This window comes from Rhinoraja longicauda, chromosome 36, assembly GCF_053455715.1.
Source record: "Rhinoraja longicauda isolate Sanriku21f chromosome 36, sRhiLon1.1, whole genome shotgun sequence".
NCBI classification, from domain to species: domain Eukaryota; kingdom Metazoa; phylum Chordata; class Chondrichthyes; order Rajiformes; family Arhynchobatidae; genus Rhinoraja; species Rhinoraja longicauda.
This window is the reverse complement of record NC_135988.1, coordinates 4,878,792-4,900,244: the sequence shown is the minus strand read 5'-3', so window position 1 is coordinate 4,900,244 and position 21,453 is coordinate 4,878,792. Positions and strand designations below refer to the sequence as shown.

General features: G+C 49.9%; 1 protein-coding gene across 5 annotated transcripts in view; it reads right to left on the bottom strand.

Annotated features, from left to right (window-relative positions):
- Nucleotides 1–21,453, bottom strand: part of tacc1 (transforming, acidic coiled-coil containing protein 1) — a 207,778-nt gene that overhangs the window by 108,481 nt on the left and 77,844 nt on the right. For all 5 annotated transcript variants that reach the window (XM_078428738.1, XM_078428734.1, XM_078428735.1 and 2 more), the window contains one exon: nt 20,075–20,181. In XM_078428738.1, the coding sequence (XP_078284864.1) occupies nt 20,075–20,181 (107 nt within the window). The remainder of the gene's footprint in view (nt 1–20,074; nt 20,182–21,453) is intronic.

Here is a 21,453-nt window from a genome sequence, read left to right as displayed (position 1 = left end):
TTCACAGACGTTGTCTGAACCCAAGAGTCGAGCGTGTAATCATCTTTGGCATAGGGACAGGGACAATGAAATTCTTACTTGCTGCTGCTTTACAAGATGAATGCTTCCAGCAGTGAACATAGAGTGCTGGAGTAACTCAGTGGATCGATCGGGCAGCGTCTCTGGAGGACATGGATAGGCGACGTTTCGGGACCCTTCTTCAGACTGATTATAGTGGGGGGTGGAGGGGGGGATGTTGGACAGGGCAGGGGCGGGAAGGGTCTCGACCTGAAACGTCACCCATTCCTTCTCTCCAGAGATGCTGCCTGTCCCGCTGAGTTACTTCAGCACTCTGTGTCTAGGGGCAGGGCAAAGCACAGGTAAATGTATAACAGCAGCACAAGCAGTGGTAGAGGTGTAGCCTCACAGCGCCCGAGACCCGGGTTCGATCCCAACCTCGGGTGCTGTCTATGTGGAGTTTGTACGTTCCCCCTGTGACCTGGTGAGTTTCCTCCGGGAAACTCCCCTTCATAATTAGACCATGTGGCCTCTGGTTCTGGACTCCCCCATCTGGAGAACATGGATAGGTGACGCTTTTGGATCGAGACCCTTCTTTGCTGTTTTGGGTCGAGACAATTCTGGAAGTTTCAGGTCAAGACCCTTCTCTGAGGTTTCGGGTCGAGACAATTCTGGAAGTTTCGGGTCAAGACCCTTCTCTGATGTCTCGGGTCGAGACTATTCTTCACGTTTCGGGCTGAGGCCCTTGTTAGGTGAGTGGAGTCAAACAAGAAGTTGTTGAGGGTGACGCTGCCCTCACTCTCACCAACTCAACATTCACCGTCTAAAACCAATGAGTCATGCGTTATTACTCACGATTCCCTTGACCGTAAACGTAACATTGCTTGAAATCCATGGGACAGAGTGAATGTGGAGAGGCAGAAGAATGGGGTTGAGAAGGAGAGACAGCCTCAGAATTAAAGGACTTTTATTCGGAAGGAGATGAGGAGAAATGTATTTAGTCAGAGGGTGGTGAATCTGTGGAATTCTTTTCCACAGAAGGCTGTGGGGGCCAAGTCAATGGATATTTTTAAGGCAGAGACAGATAGATTTTTGATTAGTACGGGTGTCAGAGGTTTTTGGGGAGGAGAATGGGGTTAGGAGGGAGAGATAGATCAGCCATGATTGAATGGCGGGGTAGACTTGATGGGCCGAATGGCCTAATCCTGCTCCTATCGCTGATGAATATAATAGATCTTGACCCTGCAAAGCTATTAAAGTGCAGAGAGGTACGAGTGGCGAAATCAGAAGTGTGAACTCTTTTTCAAATTATTCACTCCTTCAATGCAATCATTGGTGGACCAAGTGGTGGACATAACCTCACTGTTGATGTGGCCGGCTACCAAGGCCAAATCTGGAGCTAAATCAGGCCGCTGGACTTAACAGTGCCCGGTGCGGCTCGGCCGCGGGGCCTAACATCGCCCGGTGCGGCTCGGCCGCGGGACTTTTCATCGCTGGTGCGGCTCGGCCGCTGGACTTAACATCGCCCGGTGCGGCTCGGCCGCGGGGCCTTCCATCGCCCGGTGCGGCTCGGCCGCGGGACTTAGCTGCGCACAGCTCGGCCGCGGGGCCTTCCATCGCCCGGCTCGGCCGCGAGACGTTTCAGCGCCCGGTGCGACTCGGCCGCGGGGACTTCCATCCCCTTGCGGGGACTGTGCGGGTCGGTCGGGGACGAGCTGTCTGTCCGTGGGCATGGGGGGAAGAGAGTGGAAGTTTTGTTGCCTCCATCACAGTGAAGGGGGGTTTGGAGTCACTGTGATGGACGTTTGTGTTGGGGTCATGTGTCTTATGTTCTTTTTTTTTGTGTGACTGCTATGTAGTTTCGTTCGGTACCATGGTACCGAATGACAAATAAAGCTCTGTTGAACTGTTGAACTGTTGAACTGCACTGTTTGTTCTAAGTTCCACGTTCCAGGGGCATTGCCTGACCCACTGAATTACTCCAGCACTTTGTCGCTTTTTCTTAGTAAAGCCGCATCTAATTTAAAAAAAATTTTTTTAGAGATACAGCGCGGAAACAGGCCCTTCGGACCACCGAGTCCACACCGGCCAGCGATCCCCGCACATTAACACCATCCTACACACACTAGGGACAATTTACATTTACGCCAAGCCAATTAAACTACAAACCTGTATGCCTTTGGAGTGTGGGAGGAAACCGAAAATCTCGGAGAAAACCCACGCAGGTCACGGGGAGAACGTACAAACTCCGTACAGACAGTACCCGTAGTCGGGATCGAACCTGGGTCTCTGGTGCTGTAAGCGCTGTAACTTTTTCGGACAGTGGTAGGTGGGTATATGGAACACGCTGCCAGAGCTACCTTGTCCGAGGCGGTGGCGCAGCGGTAGAGCTGCTTCCTCACAGCGCCAGAGACCCGGGTTCGATCCCGACCACGGGCGCTGTCTGTACGGAGTTTGTACGTTCTCCCCGCGACTGCGTGGGTTCGCTCCGAGATCTTCCGTTTCCTCCCACACTCCAAAGACGTGCAGGTTTGTAGGTTAATTGGCTTGGTATAAATGTAAATTGTCCCTAGTGTGTGCACAATACTGCTAGTGTTCGGGGATCGCTGGGCGGTGCGGACTAGGTGGGCCGAAGGGCCTGTTTCCACACGCTGTATTCAGATAGTGATCAGCCATGATCGCATTGAATGGCGGTGCTGGCTCGAAGGGCTGAATGGCCTACTCCTGCACCTATTGTCTATTGTCTATTGTCTATTGAAACATAGATAATAGGTGCAGGAGTAGGCCATTCGGCCCTTCGAGCCAGCACCGCCATTCAATATGATCATGGCTGATCATCCAAAATCAGTTCCTGCTTTCTCCCCACATCCCTTGATTCCGTTAAACTAAAAACTAAAAAACTAATAGACATTTGTACTGACACATGGATAGGAGTGGGTTAGAGGGATATGGGTCAAATGCGGGCAAGTGGGACGATTGTACATGGGGCATCTTAATTGGCATGGCCTGATTCTGTGCTGTATAACTTTATGATTCTATGGAACCTGAGGGACTGTCAAAGAACAAAGGCAGCTAGCAACTTCCAAACGTTTGTTGAGAATCCTTTTCTTTAAAAGTGTCCCAACTTTGTTAATGCGGTCAATCTTACTTTGTAGATTGATACAAAATGCTGGAGTAACTCAGCGGGACAGGCAGCATCTCTGGATAGAAGGGATGTGTGTCATTTCAGATCGAGACCCTTCTTCAGAAGAAGGGTCTGAAGAAGGGTCTCGACCCAAAACGTCACCCATTCCTTCTCTCCGGAGATGCTGTCTGACCCGCTGAGTTACTCCAGGTTTTTGTGTCTACCTTCAGGACAGGCAGTGGAGGAAAAAAAACTGCAGACGCTGGATTAAATCGAAGGTAGACACAAAATGCTGGAGTAACTCAGCGGGTCAGGCAGCATCTCTGGAGAGAGAAGGAATGGGTGACGTTTTGGGTCGAAACCCTTCTTCAGAAAGAAGTCGTCTGACACAAAACGTCACCCATTCCTTCTCTCCAGAGATGCTGCCTGTCCTATTGACTTACTCCAGCATTTTGTGTCTATCTTCAGTTTAAACCAGCATCTGCAGTTCCTTCCTACACCTGAAACACAGGATACTCTGGCAAGCAGATTATCAAATTACCAAACAAATGTATAAAGAAAGCTGAAACAGCAATCCATGATATATTCTGTTGATAAATGTTGCCCAACAGGGGAGTTTTGTTTACTTCTCTTGACCCTGAAGTCTCAGTTTAGTTCATTGTCACATGTACCGAGGTACAGTGAACAGCATTTAGGTTAGGAAATGGGGAAGTACAAAGAGATCTGGGTGTCCTTGTTTATCAGTCACTGAAAATTAGCATGCAGGTGCAGCAGGCAGTAAAGAAAGCTAATGGCATGTTGACCTTTATGACAAGAGGAGTTGAGTATAGGAGCAAAGAGGTCCTTCTGCAGTTGTACAGGGCCCCAGTGAGACCGCACCTGGAGTACTGTGTGCAGTTTTGGTCTCCAAATTTAAGGAAGGATATTCTTGCTATTGAGGGCGTGCAGTGTAGGTTTACTAGGTTAATTCCCGGAATGGCGGGACTGTCGTATGTTGCAAGACTGGAGCGACTAGGCTTGTATACGCTGGAATTTGGAAGGATGAGAGGGGATCTTATTGAAACATAAGATTATTAAGGGGTGGACACGTTAGAGGCAGGAAACATGTTCCCAATGTTGGGGGAGTCCAGAACCAGGGGCCACAGTTTAAGAATAAGGGGTAGGCCATTTAGAACGGCGATGAGGAAAAACTTTTTCAGTCAGAGAGTTGTAAATCTGTGGAATTCTCTGCCTCAGAAGGCAGTGGAGGCCAATTCTCTGGATGCATTCAAGAGAGAGCTAGATAGAGCTCTTAAGGATATGGGGTATGGGGAGAAGGCAGGAACGGGGTACTGATTGAGAAAGATCAGACATGATCACCTTGAATGGCAGTGCTGGTTCGAAGGGCTGAATGGCCTCCTCCTGCACCTATTGTCTATTGTCTATTTTGTTGCGTGCTAACCAGTCAGTAGAAAGACCATACAAGATTCCAATGGAGCCATTTACAGAGTACAGATACATAATAAGGGAATAACGTTTTTAGTGCAAGGTAAAGCCAGCAAAGTCCGATCAAGGATAGTCCGAGGGTCACCAATGAGGTAGATAGTTGTTCAGCACCGCTCTCTGGTTGTGGTAGGATGGTTCAGTTGCCTGATAATGGCTGGGAAGAAACTGTCCTAGATTCAGGACGAAGATAGACACTAAAAGCTGGAGTAACTCAGCGGGTCAGGCAGCATCTCTGGAGAGAAGGAATGGGTGACGTTTCGGTCGAGACCCTTCAGATTCAGGTCATTGGTCGTGGTCATCGTTCATGCTCAGGTTCCCAGACCTGCTCGTATCTCGTTCCTACCAGGGTTGTGTCACATCCACAGGTACAAAACTGTCCACAGGTATCAAACCATACTTCGTAGCAAAGTAACATCTGACCATCCAAGGCATTGCTCAGTGGTGGAGCGCTTGTTGGCTGTGTTTACTCTCCTAACCCGCCCAAGTCCACCCACAGCCTCCCTGCTTCCTCGACACTACAATCCCCCTCCCCCCCCCCCCCCCCCCCCCCCCCCCCCCCCCGCCAACCTATCTTTGTACCATCCGCAAATCTGGCCACAAAACCGTCAGCCCATGTATCGTCAGCAGTTCCAGTGACCTGTTTAAGCTACTTTATGTAGGTCATCTACAGCCAGCGGACAGGCTCAACATCCACAAAATGGTGAGATTCAGTCATCTCTGTTTAGTTCAGAGGCGCAGCTTAGAGACAGATTCTTCGGCCCAACGCGTTTAGTTTGGACGCACAGCGTGGAAGCAGGCCCTACAGCCCGCCGAGCCCACGCCCACCACCGATCACCCGTTCACACCAGCTCACTGTGATCCCACTCTCTCATCCGTTCCCTGCACGCCAGGGGCGATTTACAGCGGGCCGATTAACCTGCGAAGCCCGCAGGTTTTTGGGATGTGGGGGGAAACCGGGGGGGGAACTCCACACGGTCACAGGGAGAACGGGCGAACACCACACACGCACGCACCCCACACACACACCACACACATACACACACGCACCCCACACACAGACACACACACAGACACACACGCACCCCACACAGACACACACACAGACACACAGACACACACACACACACCCCACACACACACACACACACACACCACACACACACACACACACACACACACACCCCACACACACACACACACAGACACACACACAGACACACACACACACACACACCCCACACACACACCACACACAGACACACACACACCCCCACACACACCCCACACACACACACACCCCACACACACACACACCACACACACACACACCACACACACACACACACACACACACACACACACACACACACACACACACACACACACACATACATACACACACACACACACACACACACACACACCCCACACACACACCCCACACCCACACACACCCCACACACACACCCCACACACACATACACACCCCTCCACACACACACACACACAGCACCCGGGTCAGGATCCAACCCGGGTCTCTGGCGCTGTGAGGCAGCGGTTCTACCCGCTGCTCCACCGTGTGTGTGAGAGAGTCGTTCGCCCAAAATCAAAGAACAACTTCGGGATGAAGGAGCCATCAGTTTCTTCTCGGGGTGGATGAGAGGCCACAGCTATCTAAAGGTGTCAGTATTAAAACATTATGCACCCGGTGACTCTCTCAAACTTCTTCAAACACTCCCTAGAGGCATAGAGTAGCCACAACACTACCGCTCAGACTGGTCGAGCTACTGCGTCACAGCTCCACGGACCCAGCATCGATCCTGCCCTTGGGTGCTGTCTGTGTGGAGTTTGCACGGTCTCTCCCTGTGACCACACCGGGGCGGCGCAGCGGTAGAGTTGCTGCCTTACAGCGAATGCAGCGCCGGAGACCCGGGTTCCATCCCGTCTACGGGCGCTGTCTGTACGTTCTCCCCGTGACCTGCGTGGGTTTTCTCCGTGTACAACCCCTTAATAAACGTATAAGATTATTAAGGGGTTGGACACGTTAGAGGCAGGAAACATGTCCCCAATGTTGGGGGAGTCCAGAACAAGGGGCCACAGTTTAAGAATAAGGGGTAGGCCATTTAGAACTGAGATGAGAAAAAACTTTTTCAGTCAGAGAGTTGTGAATCTGTGGAATTCTCTGCCTCAGAAGGCAGTGGAGGCCAATTCTCTGAATGCATTCAAGAGAGAGCTATTTAGAGCTCTTAAGGATAGCAGAGTCAGGGGGTACGGGGAGAAGGCAGGAACGGGGTACTGATTGAGAATGATCAGCCATGATCACATTGAATGGCGGTGCTGGCTCGAAGGGCCGAATGGCCTCCTCCTGCACCTATTGTCTATTGAGATCTTCGGTTTCCTCCCACACTCCAAAGACGTACAGCTATGTAGGTTGATTGGCTTGGTAAATGTAAAAATTGTCCCCAGTGGGTGTAGGATAGTGTTAGTGCGCGGGGATCGCTGGTCGGTGCGGACCCGGTGGGCCGAAAGGGCCTGTTTCCGCGCTCTACCTCTAAAATGAAACACATGGGTTTCCTCCCACAGGGATGTGCATTATGTGCAGGTAGATCTGAGATGGCCTTGGCATCATGTTGAGCACACACATTGTGGGACAAAGTGTGGTCCATTGATCTACGTTTTATGTGAAACTCAAAGACCTGCAGATGCTGGAACCTTGAGTAAAACACCAAGGAGGAACTCAGCGGGTCAGGCAACATCCTGACCCAAAGCATCACCGATCCATGCCCTTCAGAGAAGCTGCCTGACCCACTGAGTCACTCCAGCACTTTTGTGTTTTGAAAGGTAAAATGCATCCCCTTTCTCTTTCAGAAAAAAAAACATGGCACCATCCTTGAGGAAAGATATTTACTGTTGGTTTACTTGAAGCTGGGGGGGCAAGGTGTATTGAATGCAGCAATTTTCAGAAACTCCTTATGGAGATTGAAAAAAGATAGATGCTTGACATCTTAGTCAGAGGTTACGGGGAGAAGGCAGGAGAATGGGGATAGGAGGGAGAGATAGATCAGCCATGATTGAATGGCAGAGTAGACTTGATGGGCCGAATGGCCTAATTCTACTCCTATTCCTTATGACCCCAGTCATATAGGTATATATAGAAACATAGAAAATAGGTGCAGGAGTAGGCCATTCGGCCCCTCGAGCCAGCAACGCCATTCAATATGATCATAGCTGATCAGAAGAAAGGTCTCTGCTGAGTTACTCCAGCATTTTGTGAATAAACACCTTCGATTTGTACCAGCATCTGCAGTTATTTTCTTATACGAAGAAGGGTCTCGACCCGAAACGTCACCCGTTCCTTCACTCCGGAGACGCTGCCTGTCCCGCTGAGTTACTGAAGCATTTTGTGTCTACCTTCGATTTAAACCAGCGTCTGCAGGTTTTTTTTTCCTACACATCCAAAATCAGTACCCCATTCCTGCTTTTTCCCCCAGACCCCTTCATTCCGTTGGCCCCGAGAGCTGGATCATAACTCTCTCTTGAAAACAGCCAGTGAATTGGCCAGCAATGTAATCACGGCATCAGATGTTTTGTGAAGATGATGTCCCTTCAAGGGGGCTGTTTGCCACCATAATGAGCCTCTTGTTCTGAAGTCGCGGTTCATCGAGGGTCAAAGCACATCAGACGGGCTGCTTTTAACGCGGTGTTGAAAGTGAATCACCCCATTGTGCCCCCTGCTCTCCCACCCATCCGAACTGTGTCACAGCGTCAGCACAATGCCGCATCCTGTACAATACCTTTGTTTACATCGCAGGGCCCATTAACTACTTCATGGCACAGCTAGCCAGACTGGACACCAACAATGAAAAGTAACGAGAAACTGTTTGGATCATTAAAATTGTGACTAAGATGTTCCGATGAAATCGTGCAAGGAATCTAAGATCGGGTTGATGTTATAGCAGGATTACATAAGAATATAAGAAAATAACTGCAGATGCTGGTACAAATCGAAGGTATGGGTGACGTTTCGGGTCGACTGAAGAAGGGTCTCGACCCGAAACGTCACCCATTCCTTCTCTCCTGAGATGCTGCCTGACTCGCTGAGTTACTCCAGCATTGTGTGAAATAATAGCAGGATTACAAGTGCTGGAAAAGTGCTGGAATTTAGAAGGATGAGAGGGGATCGTATAAGATTATTAAGGGGTTGGACACGTTAGAGGCAGGAAACATGTTCCCAATGTTGGGGGAGTCCAGAACCAGGGGCCACAGTTTAAGAATAAGGGGTAGGCCATTTAGAACGGAGATGAGGAAAAACTTTTTCAGTCAGAGAGTTGTGAATCTGTGGAATTCTCTGCCTCAGAAGGCAGTGGAGGCCAATTCTCTGAATGCATTCAAGAGAGAGCTAGATAGAGCTCTTAAGGATAGCGGAGTCAGGGGGTACGGGGAGAAGGCAGGAACGGGGTACTGATTGAGAATGATCAGCCATGATCACATTGAATGGCGGTGCTGGCTCGAAGGGTCAAATGGCCTCCACCTGCACCTATTGTCTATTGTCTATTGTCTATAGCACTCATGGAAGAGGAGAGCCTTCTCAGGGGCGGCACGGTGGCGCAGAGATAGGGCTGCTGCCTTACAGCGCCAGATAGCCAGGGTCGATCCTGACTAGGGCTGCCGTCTATCGGAGTTTGTACGTTCTCACTGTGAACCTGCTCCACTTTCCTCCTCCAACTCCAAAGATGTGCAGGTTTGCAGGTTAAATTGGCTTGGTAACATTTGTAAATTGTCCCCCAGTGTGTGTAGGATAGTGTTAGTGTGCGGGGATCGCTGGTCGGCGCGGAATCGGTGGGCCGAAGGGCCTGTTGCCACGCTGTTTCTCTAATCTAATAATAATCTTAAAAAGTGTACTTACTCTATGATGAGCGTTTGGCAGCACTCTGTGGGGTTTGGAAGGATGAGGGGGGAGGGGGGACCTCATTGAAACTTACTGAATAGTGAGTGGCCTGGATAGAGTGGATGTGGAGAGGATGTTTCCACTAGTGCGAGAGTCTAGGACTAGAGGGCACAGCCTCAGAATTAAAGGACATTCCTTCAGGAAAGAGATTAGGAGGAATTTCTTTAGTCAGAGGGTGGTGAATCTGTGGAATTCTTTGCCACAGAAGGCTGTGGAGGCCAAGTTGGTGGATAGTTTTAAGGCAGAGATAGATAGATTCTTGATTAGTACGGGTGTCAGAGAAGGCAGGAGCAAAGATAATAGAGCAGAGCAAGATGGACCACTCGACCCCTAAAAACCGTAGTACGTCACGGCGCCATTGTAGTAGGCAGAAACTCGCAGAAACATTTTAAAAGAAAAATAACAAAAATCTGTGAATTGATAGATGAGATATATTCTGCATTTTTATGGTATCATCACACATACTGTTCCCCCACAACACTGATCACGCTGCGAGAGGCATAGCGAACGGCGGGTTTTGCTTACTAAAATGGCGGGCGTTACGCTCCTTTGCGTACTACACTTCAGAAAAGGCGATTTTGACGGAGTGGTTCATCTTGCTCCTCTAGTATCTTTGGGCAGGAGAATGGGGTTAGGAAGGAGAGATAGATCAGCCATGATTGATTGGTGGAGTAGGCTTGATGGCCTAATTCTGCTCCTGTCGCTGGCATGGACTGGTTGCATCACAGCCTGGCTTAGCAACTCGAACGCCCAGGAGTGATGAAGATGACAAATCATTGCCCAGTCCATCATGGGTACTGACCAGCTGTGCCACCTGGAAAGGTTCATGAGCTCTCCACCATCACTCTCGGCACAGCTGGTAGAGCCGCTGCCTCTCAGTGCCAACAATAGTCAATAGACAATAGGTGCAGGAGGAGGCCATTCAGCCCTTCGAGCCAGCACCGCCATTCAATGCGATCATGGCTGATCACTCTCAATCAGTACCCCGTTCCTGCCTTCTCCCCATACCCCCTCACTCCGCTATCCTTAAGAGCTCTATCCAGATCTCTCTTGAAAGCATCCAACGAACTGGCCTCCACTGAGGCAGAGAATTCCACACCTTCACCACTCTCTGACTGAAAAAGTTCTTCCTCATCTCCGTTCTAAATGGCCGACCCCTTATTCTTAAACTGTGGCCCCTTGTTCTGGACTCCCCCAACATTGGGAACATGTTTCCTGCCTCTAATGTGTCCAATCCCCTAATTATCTTATATGTTTCAATAAGATCCCCCCTCATCCTTCTAAATTCCAGTGTATACAAGCCTAATTGCTCCAGCCTTTCAACATACGACAGTCCCGCCATTCCGGGAATTAACCTAGTGAACCTACGCTGCACGCCCTCAATAGCAAAAATATCCTTCCTCAAATTTGGAGACCAAAACTGCACACAGTACTCCAGGTGCGGTCTCACCAGGGCCCGGTACAACTGTAGAAGGACCTCTTTGCTCCTATACTCACCACTTGTTACGAAGGCCAACATTCCATTGGCTTTCTTCACTGCCTGCTGTACCTGCATGCTTCCTTTCAGTGACTGATGCACTAGGACACCCAGATCTCGTTGAACATCCCCTCTTCCTAACTTGACACCATTCAGATAATAATCTGCCTTTCTATTCTTACTTCCAAAGTGAATAACCTCACACTTATCTACATTAAACTGCATCTGCCATGTATCCGCCCACTCACACAACCTGTCCAAGTCTGCAGCCTTATTGCATCTTCCTCACAATTCACACTACCCCCCAGTTTAGTATCATCTGCAAATTTGCTAATGGTACTTTTAATCCCTTCATCTAAGTCATTAATGTATATCGTAAATAGCTGGGGTCCCAGCACCGAACCTTGCGGTACCCCACTGGTCACTGCCTGCCATTCCGAAAGGGACCCATTTATCCCCACTCTTTGCTTTCTGTCTGTCAACCAATTTTCTATCCATGTCAGTACCCTACCCCCAATACCATGTGCTCTAATTTTGCCCACTAATCTCCTATGTGGGACCTTGTCGAAGGCTTTCTGAAAGTCGAGGTACACCACATCCACTGACTCTCCCCTGTCAATTTTCCTAGTTACATCCTCAAAAAATTCCAGTAGATTTGTCAAGCACGATTTCCCCTTCGTAAATCCATGCTGACTCGGAATGATCTTGTTACTGCTATCCAAATGCTCAGCAATTTTGTCTTTTATAATTGACTCCAGCATCTTCCCCACCACTGATGTCAGACTAACTGGCGTTCTCTCCAAGATCGCGTGGGTTTTACGTCTCCGGTTTCCTCCCACGCCCCAAAGACGTGGGGGTTTGTCGGTTAATCGGCCCTCTGTAAAATGCCCCTGGTGTGTGGGGAGTGGATGAGAAAGTGGGAGAACGTAGAACTAGTGTGAACGCGTGATCGATGGTCAGAGTGGTTAGTCATAGCCAAAGATAATAGAAGAGCAAGATAGACCACTCGACCCTAAAAACCGTAGTACGTCACGGCGCCATTTTAGTAGGCAGAAACTTGCAGAAACATTTAAAAAGAAAAATAACAAAAATCTGTGAATTGATAGATGAGATATATTCTGCATTTTAATGGTATCATCACACATACTGTTCCCCCACAACACTGATTACACTGCGAGAGGCATAGCGAACGGCAGGTTTTGCTTACTAAAATGGCTCCTTTGCGTACTGCACTTCAGTATAGGCGATTTCAACGGAGTGGTCCATCTTGCTCCTCTAGTATCTTTGGTCGTACCTGGCATGTGAGTGACAGGTGATTGGGGAGGTGGTGATGGTGGGCATAGAAACATAGAAAATAGGTGCAGGAGTAGGCCATTCGGCCCTTCGAGCCAGCACCGCCATTCAATATGATCATGGCTGATCATCCAGCTCAGTATCCCGTACCTGCCTTCTCTCCATACCCCCTGATCCCTTTAGCCACAAGGGCCACATCTAACTCCCTCTTAAATATAGCCAATGAACTGGCCTCAACTACCTTCTGTGGCAGAGAATTCCACAGACTCACCACTCTCTGGCAGATGAGGGAGAATGGATTGTAGGGTAGTAAGAGGGGGAAGGGCCTCGACCCTGAACGTCACCCATTCCTTCTCTCCAGAGATGCTGCCTGTCCCGCTGAGTTACTCCAGCACTCTGTGAAACGTCACCCATTCCTTCTCTCCAGAGATGCTGCCTGTCCCGCTGAGTTACTCCAGCATTTTGTGTCTATCTTCAGGGGAAGGTGACAGATGAGGATACACGGTGAGCCAGCATAGACCAGATGGGCCGAATGGAATGCCTCTCGCCCCCACCACGTCTACTACCACCCCAGCCAATGTGTGGCAACGCTTTGTGCTGTTCGAATCAGCCAAAACCATCTGTGAGGATGTTTCAAATTTAGAAATCTCACGTCAAGTAGAGAGCAATCAAAGATCAAGAAAGTAAACTCCTCCTTGCAGCTGGTCACCACGGGGTTTAAGGACTACCACTCCTGAGGATGTGAATGTGAAATCTGTCCTCTCTGCTTGCAACTCGGGTGAATTGTGCGTTGAATTTAAATTGGCCCCATTCTTCCACATCACTGCTGCCTGGAGTGGCGTTCCCAGGGAGCAGTGCAACTGATCTACCCCCCTCCTCCTTCTCCTCTCCTCCTTGCTCCATGGAGACACAGTGTGGAAACAGGCCCCTCGGCCCACGCTGGCCATCGATCACCCGTACGCTAGTCCTATCCTACGCACTGGAGGCAGGTTACACAAGCTGCAAACCAGCACGTCTTTGGAGGGTGGGAGGAAACCGGAGCACCCGGAGAAAACCCACCAGGTCACAGGGAGAACGCACAAACTCTGCACCCGTGGTCAGGGTCGAACCCTGGTCTCTGGCGCTGTACACGATAGACAATAGGTGCAGGAGGAGGCCATTCGGCCCTTCGAGCCAGCACCGCCGCTCATCGTCATCCGCTATCATTAAGAGCTCTAGCTAACTCAGCAACTCTACTGCATTCAAGAGAGAGCTGGATAGAGCTCTTAAGGATAGCGGAGTCAGGGGGTATGGGGAGAAGGGTACTGATTGAGAGTGATCAGCCACGATCACGTCGTCGCTCACCTTAGAACCTGAACTGATGTACAGCACTTTGGTCAACGTGGGTTGTTTTTAAATGTGCTATACAAATAAAATTGACTTGACTTGACTTGACATTGAATGGCGATGCTGGCTCGAAGGGCCGAATGGCCTCCTCCTGCGTCTATTGTCTATTGTCTATTGTCTATTGTCTACTGCTGCGCCACCGTGCCACCCAGTGCTGTAACACTCTATTGTCTGAAGAAGGGTCTCGACCCGAAACGTCACCCATTCCTTCTCTCCACAGATGCTGCCTGACCCGCTGAGTCACGCCAGCTTTTTGAGTCTATCTTCGGTTTAAAGCAGCGTCTGTCGTTCCTTCCTACAGATTGTAGCGCACCAGTCCCACAGACAAAGTCCGATGTCCGCAATGGGGTAGAGGTGAATCGGGCAGCACCCTGGCTTATGGAAGGACCGTTCACAAGCCTGATCACAGAGGGGTGGAAGCTGTTCCTGACTCTGGAGGTGAGCGCTTTCAAGCTTCTGGACCTTCTGCCCAGCGTGAACAGGGAGAAGGAGGAATGGCTGAGGTGGGTTATGTTGTCAGCTCTCCACAGGTGATGGAGATAGATGGAGTCATTGGTTGGGGGGGTCTGGTCTGTGCGTGACGGATAGTGGACTATGTCAACGATCCCCTGCGATGTCTTGCTGTGCTCTCAGAGCGCTCCCACCAACTGGATTATTTACCAGTAATCAGCTCTCTCCGGCACAAGGATCCAACTCTCCAGATCCCCTGACGCCCATCGGCACGGTGGCGCAGCGGTAGAGTTGCTGCCTTACAGCGCTTGCAGCGCCGGAGACCCGGGTTCGATTCCGACCACGGGCGCCGTCTATACGGAGTTTGTACGTTCTCCCCGTGACCTGCGTGGATTTCCTCCGAGATCTTCGGTTTCCTCCCACACTACAAAGACGTGCAGGTTTGTAGGTAAATGGCTTGGCATAAATGTAAAAATTGTCCCCAGTATATGTAGGATGGTGTTAATGTGCGGGGATTGCTGGTCAATAGACAATAGACAATAGGTGCAAGAGTAGGCCATTCGGCCCTTCGAACCAGCACCATCATTCAATGTGATCATGGCTGATCATTCTCAATGTACCCCGTTCCTGCCTTCTCCCCATACCCCCTGACTCCGCTATCCTTAAGAGTTCTATCTAGCTCTCTCTTGAATGCATCCAGGGAATTGGCCTCCACTGCCTTCTGAGGCAGAGAATTCCACAGATTCACAACTCTCTGACTGAAAACGTTTTTCCTCATCTTCGTTCTAAATGGCCTACCCCTTATTCTTAAACTGTGGCCCCTGGTTCTGGACTCCCCCAACATTGGGAACATGTTTCCTGCCTCCAACGTGTCCAACCCCTTAATAATCTTATACGTTTCGATAAGATCCCCTCTCATCCTTCTAAATTCCAGTGTATACAAGCCTAGTCGCTCCAGTCTTTCAACATAACTTGGCCCGGTCGGCACGGACCCGGTGGGCCGAAGGGCCTGTTTCTGCGCTGTATCTCTAAATCTAAAAATCTAAAAATCTAGATCATTGTTGGCTGAGGGGAAGGTGACAACGAGGCCACCAATCAGTATCATTAGTCAGAGGGGCAGTGAAACGAGTCGGAGAACGAGGGCGGGGAGGGACAGAGATATCGGAAGCAAGGGTTACTTGAAGTCAGAGAAATCAACACTCACAGTGCTGGGTTGTAATGTGTAGAAAGGAAGGAACAGTCTATTTTCAAACAGTCTGAAGAAGGGTCTCGACAAGAAACGTCACCCATTCCTTCTCTCCAGAGATGCTGCCTGTCCCGCTGAGTTTAGTTTAGTTTCATTTAGAGATACAGCGCGGAAACAGGCCCTTCGGCCTACCGGGTCCGCGCCGCCCAGCGATCCCCGCTCACTATCATATCATCATATCATATATATACAGCCGGAAACAGGCCTTTTCGGCCCTCCAAGTCCGTGCCGCCCAGCGATCCCCGTACATTAACACTATCCTACACCCGCTAGGGACAATTTTTACATTTACCCAGTCAATTAACCTGCATACCTGCACGTCTTTGGTTAGTGGGAGGAAACCGAAGATCTCGGAGAAAACCCACGCAGGTCACGGGGAGAACATACAAACTCCGTACAGTGCAGCGCCCGTAGTCAGGATCGAACCTGAGTCTCCGGCGCTGCATTCGCTGTAAAGCAGCAACTCTACCGCCGCGCCACCGTGCCGCCCTGGGAGTGTGGGAGGAGGCCAAAGATCTCAGAGAAAACCCTCAAAGTCCGTACAAACAGCAGCCACCGTCGGGATGGAACCCGGGTCTCTGGTGCTGTAAGGCAGCAGCTCTACCGCTGTGCCACCATGCTGAGTTACTCCACCATTTTGTTTCTGCCCTTTGATTATTGACGTGGGATTGGGGATTGGCTCAGTGCTTCTAATTACACTGATCAATCGGCAGCTCAGTGTGGGGGAGAGTTGCAGAGAGGCAGAGGCAGCTGGCTGCCTGTCCATCAAAACAGGAAGGAACAGAAACACAGTGGAAATGACTGTGCTCAAAAAGGCAGATGTCTCCAGGATAGGGTATTCATCTATCTGGAATGTCGCATACGTCTACTGTAGTTACCGACAACTGAATATTCCTCCCCGTAGGGGATGCGGCATTGGTTAGCACGGGCAAGCTGGGTCGAAGGGCCTTGGTTTCTACTACATGACTCTCGGAGTGGAGAGGGGCAAGATACTGATGACTGCATCAGTGACAACTGTGCTCCGTTAGACTTAAGTGGCCTTTAGATAGGCACGTGGATAACATAGAAACATAGAAAATAGGTGCAGGAGGAGGCCATTCGGCCCTTCGAGCCTGTACGCACCGCCATTCAATATGATCATGGCTGATCATCCAACTCAGTATCCCGTACCTGCCTTCTCTCCATACCCCCTGATCCCTTTAGCCCCAAGGGCCACATCTAATTCCCTCTTAAATATAGCCAATGAACTGGCCTCAACTACCTTCTGTGGCAGAGAATTCCACAGATTCACCACTCTCTGTGTGAAAAAAAACGTTCTCGTCTCGGTCCTAAAAGACTTCCCCCTTATCCTTAAACTGTGACCCCTTGTTCTGGACTTCCCCAACATCGGGAACAATCTTCCTGCATCTAGCCTGTCCAACCCCTTAAGAATTTTGTACGTTTCTATAAGTGGAGAATGGAGGAGTATGGACCATGTTTAGTTTTTATTTAGTTTTAGTTTTAGAGGTACAGCGCGGAAACAGGCCCTTCGGCCCACCGAGTCCGCGCCGACCAGCATATTAACCGCATATTAACACTATCCTACACACACTAGGATCATTTTTTACTGACATACCTTTGGAGTGTGGGAGGAAATTGAAGATCTCGGAGAAAACCCACACAGGTCACGGGGAGAACGTACAAACTCTGTACAGACAGCGCCCGTAGTCGGGATGGAACCCGGGTCTCCGGCGCTGCAAGCGCTGTAAGGCAGCAACTCTACCGCTGCGCCACCGTGACCGCCCAAATGCTGAGGGGATTAGGCATAGACATAGAAGAGTACAGCAGAGGAACGGGCCCTTCGGCCCACAATGTTTGTGACATCATCTGCCTGCACATGATCCATGTCCCTCCATTCCCTGCACTTCCATGTGCCTTCCCAAAAGCCTCTTAAACTCCACTATTGTTCATGTTCATAAGTTCTAGGAGCAGAATTAGGCCATTCGGCCCATCAAGCCTACCCCGCCATTCAATCATGGCTGACCTATCATTCCCTCTCAACCCCATTCACCCCATAACCCGACATTCGTACTAATCAAGAATTTGTCAATCTCTACCTTGAAAATATCCACTGACTTGGCCTCCACAACCTTCTGTGGCAAAGAATTCCACAGATTCACCACTAAAGAAATCCCTCTCCAGTTCTACAGGCAGCATCTGCAGTTCCATCCAACACAGGTTTGTAGTTTCATTGGCTTCTGTAAATTGCCCCTCATGTGGGTAGGATAGTGCTAGTGTATTGGGTGATTGCTGGTTGTGGCGGACTTATAAAGTGCACATTATAAAAAGCCGAGCGGCACGGTGGCGCAGCGGTAGAGTTGCTGTTTACAGCGCCGGAGACCCGGGTTCGATCCCGACTACGGGCGCTGTCCGTACGGAGATTGTACGTTCTCCCCGTGACCTGCGTGGGTTCTCTCCGAGATCTTCGGTTTCCTCCCACACTACAAAGACGTGCAGGTTTGTAGGTTACTTGGCTTGGTATAAATGTAAAAATTGTCCCTAGTGTGTGTAGGATAGTGTTAGTGTGCGGGGATCGCTGGTCGGCGCGGACCCGGTGGGCCAAAGGGCCTGTATTCCACGCTGTACCAGAAGGCAGGAGCGGGGTACTGATTGAGAATGACCAGCCATGATCACATTGAATGGTGGTGCTGGCTCGAAGGGCTGAATGGCCTCCTCCTGCACCTATTGTCTATTATCTCTAAACTAAACACTAAAGCCAAGGCCTCTATATTATCACATCCTCTCAGACAGTAACATCAAACCTAAAGACTGCGACATCCCAGACGCAACATTTCCCCACACGTGGTCTACTTGGTCCCTTTCCAAACACGTGGGGTCGAGTCACAGAGAAATTAGTCATCTCAAAATATTTCAACATGATCTGAGCATTCAAACAAGGTCTCATTACAGCAGTCACTCAACCACAGCGAACAAAAGACAACAATAGCTTTTGATCATTACATTTTAAAAGGGAACGCGTTTAAAATCTGTCTCTGGGCGAGACAGTGGAGTGGGACTAGTGACTGCACTTTCTCATCGAGTCAAAACATCGTGGAACCGAGGAGTCAGAGAGAGACACAGCATGGAAACAGGCCCTTCGGCCCAGCTTGCCCCATCGACACTAGTCCCACCTGCCCGCCTTTGGCCCATAACCCTCCAAACCGGTCCTATCCAAGTGCCTCTCTGGAACAACATGCGGAGTTTCGGGCAGCACATTGGCGCAGCGGGTAGAGCTGCTATCTCACAGAGCCGGATAACCAGGTTTGATCCTGACTGTGTGCGGAGTTTGCACATTCTCCCTGCGACGGCGTGGGTTTCCTCCGGGCGCTCCGGTTTCCTCCCACGCCCCAAAGCCGTGCAGGTCTGCAGGTTAATTGGCTCTCTGTAAATGGCCCCCGGTGTGTAGGGAGTGGGTGGGAAAGTGGGACAGCATAGAAGGTAGATAGGGGGAGAAGTTGGAATTTAGAAGATTGAGGGGGGATCTTATAGAAACTTACAAAATTCTTAAGGGGTTGGACAGGCTAGATGCAGGAAGATTGTTCCCGATGTTGGGGAAGTCCAGAACAAGGGGTCACAGTTTAAGGATAAGGGGGACGTCTTTTAGGACCGAGATGAGAACGTTTTTTTTCACACAGAGAGTGGTGAATCTGTGGAATTCTCTGCCACAGAAGGTAGTTGAGGCCAGTTCATTGGCTATATTTAAGAAGGCGTTAGATGTGGCCCTTGTGGCTAAAGGGATCAGGGGGTATGGAGAGAAGGCAGGTACGGGATACTGAGTTGGATGATCAGCCATGATCATATTGAATGGCGGTGCAGGCTCGAAGGGCCGAATGGCCTACTCCTGCACCTATTTTCTATGTTTCTAAGTTGGGCACGGGATACTGAGTTGGATGATCAACCGTGATCAATAGACAATAGACAATAGACAATAGGTGCAGGAGGAGGCCATTCAGCCCTTCGAGCCAGCACCGCCATTCAATGCGATCATGGCTGATCACTCTCAATCAGTACCCCGTTCCTGCCTTCTCCCCATACCCCCTGACTCCGCTATCCTTAAGAGCTCTATCCAGCTCTCTCTTGAAAGCATCCAACGAACTGGCCTCCACTGCCTTCTGAGGCAGAGAATTACACACCTTCACCACTCTCTGACTGAAAAAAGTTCTTCCTCATCTCCGTTCTAAATGGCGGTGCTGGCTCGAAGGGCCGAATGGCCTCCTCCTGCACCTATTGTCAATGTTTCTAACTAGCGTGAACGGGTCGATCAATGGACTCGGTGGGCCTGTTTCCGTGCTGTATCTCTAAACTAAACAGGCAGACAGCAGCCCGACACAAGTTGGATGACAGCAGATCACTCTTGCCCCCTCCCCCCCTCCCCCCCTCCCCCCCTCCCCCCCCCTCCCCCCCTCCCCCCCTCCCCAGTGACCCTGCCCCGGGGCAGCACCAACCAGTAGCATGCACAAAAAGCTGGAGTAACTCAGCGGGACAGGCAGCATCTCTGGAGAGAAGGAATGGGCGACGTCGCCCATTCCTTCTCTCCAGAGATGCTGCCTGTCCCGCTGAGTTCCTCCAGCATTTTGCGTCTATCTTCGGTTTAAGCCGGCATCTGCAGTTCCTTCTGACACAACTCACCAGTAGCAGTCTGCTTTGGGCTCGGTTCGCTTTCTTTCGTGTCCAGGGGGGCTGGCAGAGGTGGATCAGCGGCGGCAGGAGTGTCAAAATTGGTGTCGGAGTCGGAGCTGGGGATAGAAAGGGGGAGAGACATGAAGGTGTGTGCTGGTGGGACTGATCGTCTGCCTGTAGTTCACCTCGATCACACAATGGCTGCACCTGCCCAGACCCCTACACACACACACACACATCCACGCACCACTCACCTGATGCACACCTGTGCACACACACCATAAACACACACACACACCATAAACACACACACACAACCCATAAACACACACACACCATAAACACACACACACCATAAACACACACACACACACCATAAACACACACACACCATAAACACACACACACACCATAAACACACACACACAACCCATAAACACACACACACCATAAACACACACACACCATAAACACACACACACACCATAAACACACACACACACCATACACATGCACCATACACACACATACCATATGCACACGCCATACACACACGCACACATCATACACACACTAACCATACATACACACCATATGCACACACACACACCATATCCGCACACACACACCATATGCACATGCCATACACACATCATACACACACTGACCATACATACACCAACCATACACACACAATACACATTATCATACACACACACACTAACCATTAGCACATACACACACTCACCACACACCAATGGATATCACACCATACAAACACAACAACCACGTTAACATTCACCACACACACTCACTCACCAAACACAAATAACCAGCATGTACATTACACGCACATATATCCCTCATGCACCATTCACATTCCCACACACACACACCAACCGTGTATGCACACATACATCCATTCTCAGAGACAAATGCACTCTTTGCACGTACATTAATGCCATTAATATACACATGCGCGCACACACACACTCCCCAGACAATTGTACCTTACACACAAACACCTTATATACAAGCATATTCCATACAATTACTCATTATACAACACACACACACACACACACACACACACACACACACACACACACACACACACACACACACACACACACAGACTCGAATGACTACATCCCCAGAGACATTTTCACATTATTCACACTATGGCAATTGCAACTTGCACACACATACTCCAGACACCCCACAAACATTTGCACTTTATACACACCAGACATCCCCAGACTATTACACACACACACACAATTACACCATACACATAATTACACCTTACACATACGTCACAGACACACCAAAAAGACATCCCCACAGACTATTACACACATACACCACACAGACAATTACACCTTGCA